Source organism: Sminthopsis crassicaudata, chromosome 1, assembly GCF_048593235.1.
Source record: "Sminthopsis crassicaudata isolate SCR6 chromosome 1, ASM4859323v1, whole genome shotgun sequence".
Taxonomy (NCBI): Eukaryota; Metazoa; Chordata; class Mammalia; order Dasyuromorphia; family Dasyuridae; genus Sminthopsis; species Sminthopsis crassicaudata.
In genome coordinates, this window is record NC_133617.1 from 579,188,418 (window position 1) to 579,203,281 (window position 14,864).

The 14,864-nt window shown below is 34.8% G+C and overlaps 1 protein-coding gene across 9 annotated transcripts in view; it reads left to right on the top strand.

Annotated features, from left to right (window-relative positions):
• The window catches only part of ARHGEF28 (Rho guanine nucleotide exchange factor 28), a 355,588-nt gene that overhangs the window by 291,798 nt on the left and 48,926 nt on the right, over positions 1–14,864 (top strand). For 8 of the 9 annotated variants that reach the window (XM_074282270.1, XM_074282269.1, XM_074282264.1 and 5 more), the window contains 5 exons: positions 1,512–1,694; positions 3,251–3,382; positions 7,479–7,579; positions 11,340–11,378; positions 11,494–11,541. In XM_074282270.1, the coding sequence (XP_074138371.1) occupies positions 1,512–1,694; positions 3,251–3,382; positions 7,479–7,579; positions 11,340–11,378; positions 11,494–11,541 (503 nt within the window). The remainder of the gene's footprint in view (positions 1–1,511; positions 1,695–3,250; positions 3,383–7,478; positions 7,580–11,339; positions 11,379–11,493; positions 11,542–14,864) is intronic. The other variant, XM_074282268.1, reaches the window with a different exon arrangement.

Sequence of the window (14,864 nt, forward strand, 5' to 3'; positions counted from 1 at the left end):
ATATTAATGTATTTATATCATGTAATATTTACAATGGGATATAAATATTTTATATTTTTATATATTACAATAGAATGTTTATGTTATATAACACATTGTAGGATATATTACACATGTTCAGTATAATATATCAAAAGCAATATGTAAACATATGGCTTAATATTTTATTATATAATATATACAATCTAACATATTATAAACCATATATTTAGCATATTATATAGCATTAATGTGTTAAACATAATATGGTATATCACATAGTTCTATTATATGTATATAGTACATTATTCATATTATAAATGTATTTATATTATATGGTATATATTTGTCTCATGTATTTAATTATATAAGTAATATGCTTATAGTACATTACATATATTTATATTATATAAGTATATATGTGTTATATATACATATAATATACTTAAAATACACCTATATTGTGTAATCAGTATAATTAAGTCAGTGAAAAGCATATACATAGAAATAATCAGTGATTATGAATTCTTATAAACAGAAACAATCCAATTTATTAGGACCTACCTAAGGCAATCTGAAGCTTCAGTCTTTTTTACAGTTTTTAATTTGTTTATTGGTGAATCATGACAGAATTATCTAAAGTCCATTCTTTCTTTGTTTTTAAAAATTTGTTTTCTTTTTGAGCAAAGCAAATGGGGTTAAGTGACTTTACCAGAGTCACACAGCTAGTAAGTGTTAAGTATCTGAGGCTGGATTTGAACTCAGCTCCTCGTGACTTTAGGGCTGGTGTTTTATCTGCTGCACCATCCAGCCATCCCTTAAAGGGTCCATTTTTAGCGTCAGATTCAAGACTGAAGAGAAAATAACAATCATTACCATATAGCAGCGAATGCCATTTCTTGAAACTGGCAACGTTGTTATGGCAGAATCTTTTGTCTTCTCTTCTCCTTCTCCCCAATAGAGCCTTAGCTTCTTGAGATTAGGGACTCCTGTTTTTATGTTGTGTGTCATAGGCATAAATTAGGGATTTTATGAGTATTGATTTAATGGAGTTGTAATTTGTCCCCATATGATAATAAAGGTTAATATTTAAGCAGAATTCCTCTCCCCAAATTTTTAATTTTTTAATTAATTTTAATTACTTAAAACTATTTGGAGCACCCTATTTAAGTTCATTGGGCATTGGGAGAGGAGCAGGCATGAAGAAGACTCATCTTCCTGAGTTCAGAGCTGACCTCAGTCATTTACTAGCTGTGTGACTCTGGGAAAGTCTCTTAATCCTGTTTGCTTCAGTTTTTTTTTTTTCCCCCAATATGTAAAATGAACTGGAGAAGGAAACAGCAAATCACACTAATATTTCTGCAAAAAAAAAAAAAATCCCAAATGGGATCACAAAGAGTCGTATTCAACTGAACAACTCAATAATAAGTCCTTTAAAGTTTGCAAAGTAGATGTCATACATTATCTCATTTGAGATAGTGTTTCCTCTAATGTGAACAATGGTTTTACCTTTGACAAATATAATTTTGCAGAGCTACTTAGAAACCAGGACCAACAGATCTGCACATATTTGGAAGAAAAGTTACATATCTATGCCGAACTTGGAGAAATGAGTGGACTTGAAGATGTACATTTAGAACCTCATCTCCTTATTAAGCCTGACCCAGGAGAAGCTCCTCAGGCAGCCTCATTATTAGCAGCAGCACTAAAGGAAGGTGAGTTGATTTAGAAAGGAAGCAGCTAAATTCAGCCACTGTTGGATACATAAAACTTGGATGACTAAGAAGTACCCCATCTAAGCCCTTTAAGGCTAGATCTAGTAAACTGAAGTGATTTCCCAAAGTGAAAAAGATGTTATGATGGATTTACTCTGACAGAAGTCCCACACAAAGAGAAACACTCTGATAATGGGTGTGCTCCGCAACTAAAATTCAGAGACATTGCTAAGTTCATTTTAGTCAGGCTTTGACCATCCACCCTGTCAAGATTTTTACTAGAGTACTGACAGTAAAATCAAGTGCTGGACACATATGCTAAATAGGTACTTAATTGCTTGTTGAATTGTTATGGGTTCAGCTACCTTCAATGCTTTTGCCCTTTTTTGATTGGATATGTGACAATGACAGACTCTAAATGCAGGCAGTCATTGAGAAGCTGGAGAGCTCCCAAGAAGCCAGGGCAGCTACTAACAAGCTTGTCAGTCCTGAATAATTGATAATCAACACATCCACTTGTACCTGAGAGCTTTTGTTGCCAGAATGAGGCCATTAGTTCTTTTAAAAATTATTAGGTCTTTATGATGCTTTTCCTCATTCTAGTTGACATCCTTTCATTTTATTTTATTTTTGAGAATATCTTTTGTTTTCACATCCCCTTTACTTCCAAATATATGAACATCGTCATTGTGTATATATATATATATATATATATATATATATATATTTTTTTTTTTTTTTTTGGTTCTGATCACTTAATTTGGTATTAATTTATATCAATCTTCCCATCCTTCTCTGCATTCTTCATATCCATCACTTATTATGGCACAATAATGTTCCATTTTATTTGTTTGTAACAACCTATATAAATATCAATCAATTGATTTGCCTTAATTTAAAATCAAATGTTTTAGCCCTGGTCTTCATGAATACCTAGTATTTTCAAATAATACTTTCATAATACCTTAATTAATGAACTGCAGAGAAGTTTTTCCATTATATACATTTATTTTGTTTTCTTTTAAAAATAGTTTTATTGTTGCTTTTTGTATTGGTCACTAGAAGTATACTATGGGCAAAGTATACTAAGGGTATATTATACCCTTCATGGTATCATAGACAATCTATAAATATTGTCACCATATTTGACAATGTATGCGAGATTCCAAATCTTTGGTCCTTCAGTTGAAAAAACTGAAAGTTAGAAAGATATATTTCAGCACTATTATCTGAGACCAGATACCTTACAGTATTGTTTCATTGACATTATTATAATTACGGGTGTTTTGTTGTAGTTATCCTGAATTCTCTCTGCATCACTTCAAACAAATCTTGCCATGTTTCTCTGAATTCTTCATATATGTCATTTCAAAAGGCATAACATTTCATTATATTTATATGCCTTGATTTGTTCAGTTATCACCTAAATGGTGGACTCTCACTTTGTTTCCAATTTTTTGTTACCATGAAAAAAAAAAGGCTTCTATGAACATTTTGGCATATAAGAGACCCTTCAGATATCTCCTTAACCCAGTCTTGTGCGTTTGTCTCTTCAGCTGAAAGCCTCCAAGTTGCTGTGATGGCCACACAAACATGTGATATAAATCATTCATCAGAGGAGAATTGTGGAGAACTGGGCTCGACAGATACACTCCAGGCTAGTGAAGTACTTGCACCTTCTACTGCTTGTAAGTGGAAATTGGCTTTGGAAGGGACCAAAAGACGATCCAGAGTTTTGGGAAAGAATGAGATCTTATTAGATGAATTGGCCTTCCCTAGTCAAGGGCTTTGATTGTCTGCCCATTTCTGCCATCTCTATAACTTAATCTTAAAGTGTTCATTGGAAAGATATTGTCCATATGCAAAAATAAGGGGGATGACTGTTTCTTTTTCTTGTGATAATGGGATAGGATTAGCTGATACTACTCTCTTTGACTACACTTCTCAGCTGACAAAATATCTGAAGTTAATAGCTTATAAAAGAGAGGATTAACCAGGACAAAGTAAACTGCTTGAGTTTGGTCTCATGTATCCACTGAGACAACAGGCCCAGACAATTAGAAATGATGCATGCTCCTTTTTTCCCTCCAAACACATATCTACAAGAGAGATAAGGATGTCAAAAGAATTGTTCCTGAAAGGGGAAAACCAAAGCTCGGCTCAGAGCCAACTAGTTAAGGATGTATTCCAATTTCTTTCAAAGAGGAAAATGAGTTAGGTAAACTTTCAAGACTTCACGTTTCTGTTACTGATCAAGCATCATCAAAAATCTGAGCACCATGCTGATTAGCATCTTCTGCAAAGGTTACCAAGGCTGAGCTGCATAGCCATGGACATAGTGCATAGCTCCAGGGCCATGGAGAAATGTCATAAGCCTCCTGCCAAATAGTCATAAATGCACAATGACTAATCCTTTTACAAGTAGTCAAAGTTTTGAGGGAAAAATCGCAACTTTGGCTTTTCTTTAAAAATGCAGTGCTCTTTTAATTAAGATAAATAGAAGCAAGAGAGTTTCTTTTTTAAAAAAATTACAGATTCTGTACAATATAATAAATTTTTCTTCTCAGGTCCTGCTTGGTCTAATTTTCAGTTTCTATTTCCAGAATGTGTACACATGTTTCCCATTTCTACAAATCCCAGATTGAGCTACACAGGGTGATTTCCTTTTTAAAAAAGAATCACTTTTTTGTGATTGAGGAAGTATTATCTAAAAATATATGTAGGCATGTGCTTCTTCCCTTTCCACCCAAGGGAGTACTGGAAGAGGACCTCTTTTCCATCTCTGCAGCTGCAGTGAACACATGACCACTTCTTCCTTCCTCTTATGTTTGAGGTGGTTCCAAGTTTCTTTGCTTCCATCACCCAGACTCATCACAGGGCTTAGGAAAATTTCTAATGTACTTCCTTTTACCTGTTGCCACTGTCTGGATCCTTCAATATTGAGCTTTTTCCAATATTGTATCATCAAGGAGAATATAGTGTAGGGGGATGGTGAGAAAGATGTTGTCCATTCATTGAGCTTTGTCCCTAATTGGGTGCTGGGGTTAATACATCTGGGGAGGCTGCTTTGCATTATGCTGACCCCAGAGGAGGTGCCGGTGAGTAGGGACAGGTGTGTGCATTCCATTCTTGCCCAAGGTAAGTCCTCTTCTGGAAGTTCAGCAAAATCTAAAGCCCTCTTGAGCTTAGAAGATACTTGACTGTGACTGGATGAGTTCTGAAACTGCTCTAGGGTTTAATCTATTCAAAGTCAGACCCAAGATACCTTATATTTCCAGACTGAATTAGATTCCCAGAGTCTGACTGAGAATTACTGGGATGAGACACTTGGTTTCTTGGGAATGCATGCTGGAAAACCCCTTAACTAGCCTGAGACTGAATATACTTCCTGTAACTAGGGAAATTTTTATTTCTCTGTTCCTTTCCCCTACCTTTATTTTACTCAAACTCCTTTTGAGGGTTTTGTGTAATTTTTCCACTAAATGTTACTGTCATCATTTCTCTCAGGAGAGGAAAATGATAGATTCTTTAGAACTTCATCTAGTACATTTTATTGAGTGTTAAATAAAGTGTCTAACAGTGGAATCTTCTTTTGAAAGAAATGAAATCTAACTAAGCAGGGAACAGGTGGGGGAATCATTCTTCTAAGTTAATTTTGATCTTTTAGCCCATTCCATTGAAAAGAAATTTCATATATACATAAGAAAGGGCTCTTAATACATCATAGAAGTATGTGATGGGCTCTTGGTGTCTTCTCACTGCTATGATGCTGAAGATCTCTATGGTATATAGCTAATTAAATAAGCATTTAAATAAGAATGTTCTTCTGTGGGAAGACATAGATAAGATGTGGTGAGCAGAAATAGATGAATCACTCAGTTATTAGAAGGAATGTCTGCATAGATGAAATCACAGATTTCCTTAAGCACTTGAACATAGTTCTCCACATAGGTATGAAGATGGTTCCCAAAGTGGCACTACAGAAAAATATACCCAAATAAAGGGGGAAACGGGAAGAGAAAGAAAATGAATAGGGGAGGAAAAGAAGGGCAGAAAACAGATTAGTCAACAGAGTGCTAGATTTAGAAGCAGAAAAAAAAAAAACTAGGTTCAAATTAAGCCTCTAATATTCATTAGCTATAATCTTCGATAAATTATTTAATATCTGTGTGCCTCAGATAACTCCCTATGACTTATCAACCAAATGAAAAGGAGCTTAATTTAGTCTAGAATAAAGGATATATCCATGTTGTGCATGCTCTTGGATGATGGGATCACAGATCCCTTGTTCTTACACAAATATGTTCAGGTATGTTACTTGATTAAAAAATCTCACAAGATATACACAGGTTTTATCAATACTCTAATTGGATATGGAGCAAATAAAATATATTGTGTGAAAACTCTCTGAGAGGTGAAAAGTGCTATATAAATATAAGGTGGATAGAGTTTAAGTTCTATAATACAGTATTAGTAAATAAATTAAAAATCCCATAAGGAAATCTTAACAGTTAACTGTTAAGTTAAATAATGTGTGAATTTTTTTCAGATTTTCCTTAAGTGCTATTTAAAATTTTTAAAATTGATATCTCTTGCTTTTAAATTCATAAAAATTTTCTCAGTCTTCTTCCCCTTTCCAGAGAGCTATTTGTTCTAACAAATAATAATTTTCAAAGAAAATAAGAGGAAGAAAATAAATCAGAAAAACTGATCAAAACATCAAAAAATTCAGAAAATATATGCAGTATTCCAGTAGTGGACTTATTATTTTGATACTCTTGATTTTTTAAAATTTAAGTGGGTATTCAAACTATTTATTTGTAGCATAAGAAAAAAAGTAATAGTTTTGAAATGAGTGAAAAGTATTTGGAGGGATAAAGATTTTTATTCCTTGAATACTTCATTGGAATACAATAGAAATTTATCTTTATGACCCTTATGAAGATACTTCATTCTTACCTTCCATATACTTTGGTATGTTTGTCACTGCTTATTTCCCTTATCTGATAAGTGAGCTTTGTCACTTTTGTAATAGTATGAATAGTAAAGTATGGAATCCTATATGAAAATAGTGTGAAATCTATTGTTTTACTCCCTGTCCCCTATGAATTTATATGGACATACGGTTCTTTCCTCAATAACCTGTATTAAGTTTTTGGTAAGACTTCCCCTGATTAAGTAGAAATGACTTGTGAAATCCAGTCTGAAGAAAAAAAGAGTCATTAAAAGTTATAGATAGGTGGATAGATATAGATCTATATTTAATTACACACAATATCTATCTATCTATATATACATATGTACATCTCTTTATATATATATATATATATATATGCATTTCAGTGCTTTAAGGTTTGCAAAGTACTTTACAAATATCTCATTTTATCCTCACTACAATCCTGGAAAGTATGTGCTATTATCCCCATTTTACAGATGAGAAACTGAAGCAAATAGTGGTTAAGTGACTTTCATAAGGTCATGCAGCTAGTAAGTATCTGAGGCCACATTTGAGCTGAGGTCTTTTTGACTCCATCTATCACATCCATTTGCCTCTTTCAATGATTTTTACCATTCTTTTCTCTATTAGTATGTAAGCTCCAAGAGGGCAGGGATTTTTTTTTTGTCATATTCCATTTTAATACTTTATATATTGGGGCCTTCACTAAATATTATTTGATGTTATGGCTTAGAAAATGTTTCACATCTTTTCGTAATTTAAATGAGCATATTTTCATGAGTTTGATAAGTTCTTTCTTGTTTCTGTCTTAAATGGTGTGCTTTCAGCACAAGTTACCGAAGGAGAAGGAAGAAGAGAATCTTGTGATTTGGATTCCTGTATCCGTGGCATTGTAAATAACATGACAAGCCCTGATGCAGGGGAGAAGGTATTGTTACTCAACTATTAGTAAAATACATTTGTTATCTTATAAAATAAAAGTCAGCTGAAGTTGAATTTCCTGGACCATAAATGACAAGAGAAATGATAGCAGGAATATTAGTATTTGTATTATTTTCCTGAATTACTTTGTCTTTCTCCCCCCTTGATTTGAATATCCATATGAATAGCTCTACCATATAGGGTATCAACAAAATAGCAGATTTAAAAAAAAGTATTAAAAAGATTTTAAAATATGATGAGTCACGTGTGTGTGTATGTGTACGTTCTCTTCATCTTTTTCTTATTTCTCATCCAAATGCCCTTTTTGTATTTGTTTTTTTCCCTTTTCCCTTTTTGTCTGACCTTTCCTTTTAGGTTCCCTCTTTCCAACTTCTCAGATCCCATGTTCTTCCCATTGACATCCACACTATCTACTTATGTCTTGGGGTGGTATCTTTGTGACCCAAGATATTCTTTTTTGGGTGATAGGAATTTATAAGCTTTCATCTCTCTTTGACTAGTTCTAAAAATGGGCATATTAGAATACCTTTGCTATTTCTTCCACACATTACACTTTTAATTGTCTTTAATTGGGGTGGGATTTAGGCAATGGGGCAAGACCTCTAAATTCTGTTTTTTCTACCACACAATTTAGATATGAAGAAATTTTGGAGAAAAGCTAGTCTAGGGGCTCTTAATCTTGGGTCTTGGGTCCCAAGGATGATGTATTCTGAACTTGGTTAGGAAAATATCTATATTATTTTATTTTAACTACTTTTTAATTGAAATTTAGCATCTTCTTAAATTATTTAAAGATTTTTATGAGGTGTCCATAGGTTCCACCAAGCCACCAAAAAGGTCCATGATAAAACAAAAAGGTTAAAAACTATACTTTAATAAAATCCTACTCCCCATTTTCCTTTTGGGAAAATTGGAACTCAGGCATATAAGTTATTTAAGGTCACACAAACAAGATTTGAACCCAGGTTTTCTGAATCTGAGTCTTGGGTTTTATACTACAGTATAACCTGGCTTAGTCCTTAGTTTTATTGTACTTAAAATAGGAATATATTTATTAACATGTGTTCATATGCATCCATTTGGTGCATATGGATAAATTACCTAGACCACACATCCCCAAATACATGTTTCTATAAAAATAATAAAATATTCTCCTTTATTAATTCGGATTATAAGCTTCCTAACTTATCACCTATTTCCTCAAATTTATTTTTCTCATTGAGGACGTTTTAATTTCTGATGCTCAGGAGTTCAATAATATAAGAGAGAACTGATTTCTGCCTTCTTTTCTTCCCTTTACTTAAAATGGGTAGGAAGGGTGGATCAGCTTTGCAGATTATTCTTATTAGAGTCAACTGACTTCCAGAACTTTTGCTCCCACAGCAATATTTTGGGAAGCTCTTGCTATTTACTATAAGTGAGATGAGGCATAAAGAAGGATCATTTAAATGGCCATCTAGCCTTTGAAATATCATCAATACTGTGCTTTGGAATTTATTATTCTAGGTAGCTATGTATGACTTTTTGGCATTTCTACAAAAATTAGAAACAATTAAAGCTGAAATTGAAATAAGCAACATTTTTTTTGGCTTTTGGTCCCTGTTAATCTTGTACTTCTCCAGATGTACCACGAGGTGGCTGACTAGCCCCATTAAAGAGAAGCCCTCCAGGGCCAAGACTTCACATAAGGAACAATGTTTTGCCTGACTCATTTAAAGTTCTTGGGAAACTAGTGCTAATTATCCAGAAATGACACATCCCTCTCTGTTTCTCATGCCTCAGGTATCTATGGGTATAATTTAAAAGAAATCAATAGAGTAAACTAAATTTTGATTTAATTATTATAATCATGGAGGAGGAAAGGAAAATGGAATGGGGAAATATGTGTGTATTTACATACATATATACACATAATTCTCATGTATGTATTTCAAAAATAATCTTTTTTTCTCTGTCTCTCTATATGAATGTACATATATACTTCTTAATATATATTAAAAAATATACAGACATATATATATATATGTCTGTATACTTCTTAATCTTTCTCTCTCCCTATTTATAAAACATAAATACAAATTTGCCTCATAGAGTTCAGAAATTATCTTTCTTTCCTCCCTCCCTCCCTTCCTTCCTCCCTCCCTTCCTTCCTTCCTTCCTTCCTTCCTTCCTTCCTTCCTTCCTTCCTTCCTTCCTTCCTTCCTTCCTTCCTTCCTTCCTTCCTTCCTTCCTTCCTTCCTCCCTCCCTCCCTCCCTCCCTCCATTCCTCCTTCCTTCCTTCCTTCCTTTCCTCTTCTCTCCCTCCCTCCCTTCCTTCTTCCCTCCCTCCTTCCCTCCCCTCCCTCTCTCCTTTTCTCCTTCCTTCCTTCCTTCCTTCCTTCCTTCCTTCCTTCCTTCCTTCCTTCCTTCCTTGTCTCCTTCCTTCCTTCCTTTCTTGTCTCCTTCCTTCCTCCCTCTCTTCCTTCTTCTTTCTCTCTGTGTATTTACACACACACACACACACACACACACACACACACACACACACACACACACACACACACACAGTTCAGAAATAACCCGGCAGCTTTTGCAGGCACCAGTTTAATTCCCCTAAATTGAAATCTTTTCAGTTGCTAGCAGGTAGTTAAATAGCCAAGCAGAGCTTCACCACACCTGCCATTTTTATTGTTTTCCTTCTAGCAGACAAAATAACAGTAGTGGAGTGGTTCCAAGGCAGGTAGGAATTGTAATGAAAAGGAAGAGGAAATAAATGTCATGTTCTTTCTTAAGGTTATGTAGCCAACCTCTCAAAAATTGAGTCATTGGGCAAGGTCAGTCCATTGATAAACATTTATTTTGCCTACCCTGAGCTAGGCACTATGCTAAGAGCTGGGGATTCAAAGAAAAATAAATGGCTGTCTTTCCTCTCCAAGATCTCTCATAGTCCAATGGGGATAGTTGAAGATTTGCCTGTCTTCATGGGCTGAATTTTAGAAATGCTCAGAGAGATTTGCCCTCTCTATATGTCTAATACATTGCCTCGTATCATAGGGGCTCTTAATCTATGTTGTATCATGGACCCCTTTGAGTCTGGTGAAGCTTTTGGGCAGACACCTTCTCAAAATAAGAAAATGCTAAATTTTTGGGGTAGAGGTTAATAAGTTAAAGATGTATTTTTCCCCATCCAACTTCACAGACTCCTTGAAATCTCTTCATAGATCCCTTGTGGGGGGAGCATAGACTATAGGTTAAGAGCTTCTGCTCTAGAGTCATGCCAAAATTGTTTGAGATCTCAGAGATCAGAATGTAATCTCAGAAGCTGGTCTCAAAGGAACCATGCTCGATAGCCTTCTCTCTCTTTTATGCCTGTCTAACCTTGCTTTTGCATAGACTCAGTCATACTCTAATTGCAAGATATTTTGTCCTGCAAGAAACTTGGAGGGTCAACTTAGTCTTAGAGTCTACAAGGCAGCATGAATCCAGTGTTATATCAAAGTCTGGATTATAGTCTAGTGCTTCAGAGAAGCATTTCATTTGCTTTTGTACCAGGTAACATTTGGCATTGTTATTGAATTTGCTATGATTTTTTTTGGTGTATAAGATAACTTCCAAATTATTTTCTTTTTTGAAAATATGAAATCTTTATTCTTTGGGGGGAGGGAGAAGTTAAATATTGTTTTAAAATTGAATAGCATACTTTTCCAAGTTGTAGTAGTTATTTGTATTTATAACAACAACAAATCTTATATTTTTATTCATTGTAGGCTGAATACATAGATTTTCCAGGTTCATCACAGGCAGAGGTGAGCTTCCTCTACCACAAATATGGTAGATAAACTGAACTTTACTTGGATAAACTTGGATAAAATTTTAAATTAAATTAAAAAAAAACTTGACCCTATTAATCTTATATTTCAGATTATACAAGCCATCCAGAATCTAACCCGTCTCTTGTATAGCCTTCAGGTAATTGATCCCTTTTGTAGTTTTGACCTTGTAAATGTTACTCTTCATGTAATTTGCCTTATTTGATGATTCCTAGACTTAAATATGAAAGTTTTTCTAAAGGAAAAGAACCTCCAATTAAAATATACAAAGTTCAATTCATCTAAAACATTGATTTTACTTGGGCTTATGTCCTAAATCCATGAAGCAATTTGTTCCTTTTCAAATATTGTTAAATATGCTTTGGTAGGAGTCCCAGTCAAGTTAGTGGAGCTCACTTTTCTTTAGAAAGCTCATAGTCTTTTACATATCTGGCCTTGGAACTTTTAGGATGCCATTTGACTACATGTAATTGTCAAGCTTGATGATCAGCTCTTGGCCAAGCCAAAGAAGGGGTCTGGGCCATTTGCACATTCTTCTCTTTTATTTTTCCTTCTTTCATTTATTTATCAACTTGGCTTTTGATAAAGAAGGCAATGATCCTATAGGAATACTATTGAATATTTCTCATTAGTTCTTTTTCTTAATAATAGTTTTTTATTTTCAAAATACATGCAAAGATAGTTTTCAACATTCACTCTTGCAAAATCTTGTGTCCAAATGTTTCTCCCTCTTCCATCCTTCCTCAGACAACAAGTAATCCAATATATATTAAACATGTACAATGTTTCCATGCATATTTCTACATTTATCATTCTGCACAAGAACAATCAGATCAAAAAGGAAAACAATGAGATAAAAGGTAGCAAACAACAACAAAAAATGGTGAAAAAAGTATGTTGTGATCCACATTCAGTCTCTTTAGCTCTCTTTCTGGATACAGATGACTCTCTCCATCACAAGTCTATTGGAACTGGCTTGACACCTCATTGTTGTACAGAGTTATGTCCATCAGAATTGATCATCATATAATCTTAGTTGTTGCTGTGTACAATGTTCTCTTAGTTCTACTCATTTTAAATAGAATCAGTTTATCTAAATCTCTCCTGGCTTCTCTGAAATCATCCTGCTGATAGTTTCTTTTACATTTGGTCAATTGAACTTTTAAAGGAGTTATTTTGCTCATTGGGTTTATTTCAATTTAACAAATTCTGTTTTTCAAGGAATTCTTTTCTTTTTCCATTTTGCCAAAACTATTTTTAAGTAATGATTTTCTTTAGATGGTTTCTGAGTTTCCTTTCCTTGGTCTCTCATTTCCTTTCCTCATTTTTCTTCTAACTTTCTTTTAAGATCCTTTTTGAATTCTTCCAAGAGAGCCGTGTGAAATGGAAATCTCACCCTTTGAGGCTTCATCTGGAGATATTTTGTATGCCCTTAGTGTCCTCAGGGTTTGAGGTCAGTTCTTCCCTGTCTCCAAAAAGCTATCTATTTAGCTCTTTTTGCTCATTTTTAGAGGTTGATGTCTGTTCTTAGGGCAAGGGGAGATTGATCCACACTTCCTCTACAGGGGATAGTGACTTCACACTGCCCTAGGGTTAGTGCTGCTGATTCCTTCTGGGCTGTGCGAGTGTGGCCAAGTTATTCTAGGGTTAAGAGGAGAAAATAATCTGAAACTTCCTAAAATCTATAATATGAACTCCATTCCAAATAAAAATCCAATCCTCAGATTCCATTTATAAGCCATGCTAATATACTTGTTGTTTGTTAATTATGTCCAAATCATCATGACCCTACTTGGGGTTTTCTGGGCAAAGATACTGGAGCAGTTTGCTATTTTCTTTCCCAGTTAATTTTACAGATGAACAAATTGAGTCAAACAGAGTTAACTGTCCTGTCCATAGTCACACAGCTAGGAAGTCTGAGTCCACATTTGAACTCAGATTTTCCTCCAGTGTTCTATCTACTGTGCCATCTAAGTATTCCATGCTAATATACAGGGTGGTCTTATCCTCTGGGAAGAGTATACTTAGAATCAGAGGCCTAGATTCAGATGCTAGATCTTTTTCCTACTGCCTCTTTAGATTTTGAATAACTGAACAAAACTCTACATTAGTGGGGTTCTTAGTCAATTTTATTTTATTTTATTTTAAGGAAACTGGAGTTAACCGACTTGCCCAGGGTCATATAGCTAGAGAATGTTAAGGTGTCTGATGATGAATTTGAATTCAGGTCCTCCTAATTCCAGATTTAGTGCTCTATCTATTACACCATCTAGTTGTCCCTTACTTAGTCCGTTTTAGATTATAACAGAATTATGATGTGATAACCAGAATTATGTGATTGTAATGAAATATCTCACTGTTATATCTTGGTTCCTTAAGGATTGTTATGATGAAATACTAAAACAGCCTAAAATTTGTCCTGGGTCAGAATAGCACAAGCATATATATTAAACTCAAATTCAAAGAATGTGCCAAGTACATTTCCCCACATTCAGAAAGGGAATTGTATCCTTTTTCCGACTTTTCACTTTTACTACACCCAGGACCATCTCCAGTGGTCCTGATCTATATCTGGGCACTGGGCCCAGATAGCTTTGGAGGGGAAAGTGCACATTTCTCCCTTACTTCCATCAGATTCACTTTCATGTCATGGCAGCCACTTCCCTGATGTCATGGTCCTCTTCGAGAACAAAGGAATGACTATTACTAATGACCTCAAAGCAGCTAAAATGTAAAATGAATTTGGGAATATATTTTCAACTAGCTTTAACTTTACTAAGTCTGATTAGTGTGCTGGCTTTGATGTCAGACTCTGCCTTTTGACATGTGTCATCTTGGGCAAGTCACTTTTAACCTTTTCTGTGCCTTTGTTTCCCCATCTGTAAAGTGAGAGCCTTGGACTACATGACTTCTAATTGTATGATTGTACTCTAGAATACCCAGTACATTTAGTCTCAGGAAGCACTGTCCTAAATGACACTGCCTTTGACAATTGCTTTTAGCTATTAATGCTCAATCAGGCCCACATAATCTCCCCTTTTTCTCTCTCCATTTCTCCTTCTTGCATTTATTTATCTATGCACATGGCGTATCCTCCACTAGATTAGAATTTAGGTTCTTCTAGCGCAGGGACAATGCCATTTTTGTATTTGTACCCCCAGCATCATGCTTTGTACATGGGACTGAATTTATTATTCAATTGTTTTTAGTCATGCCTGACTCTTCATGACCCTTTTTTTTAGGTTTTCTTGGCAAAGTTACTGGAGGTTGTGTTTTGCCTGGAGTCACACAGTTAGGAAGTCTCTGAGGCTAGTTTTGAACTCAGAAAAACAAGCCTTCCTGATTGCAGGCCCAGCCATTTGTGTGATATAGTGCCGTCCAGCAGCCTTGAACTGAATTTAAGTAGTGCCAAAGGAAGAGGCAGGCATTGGGGGAAGGGGGAGGAAAGAAAAGACTGCCAAA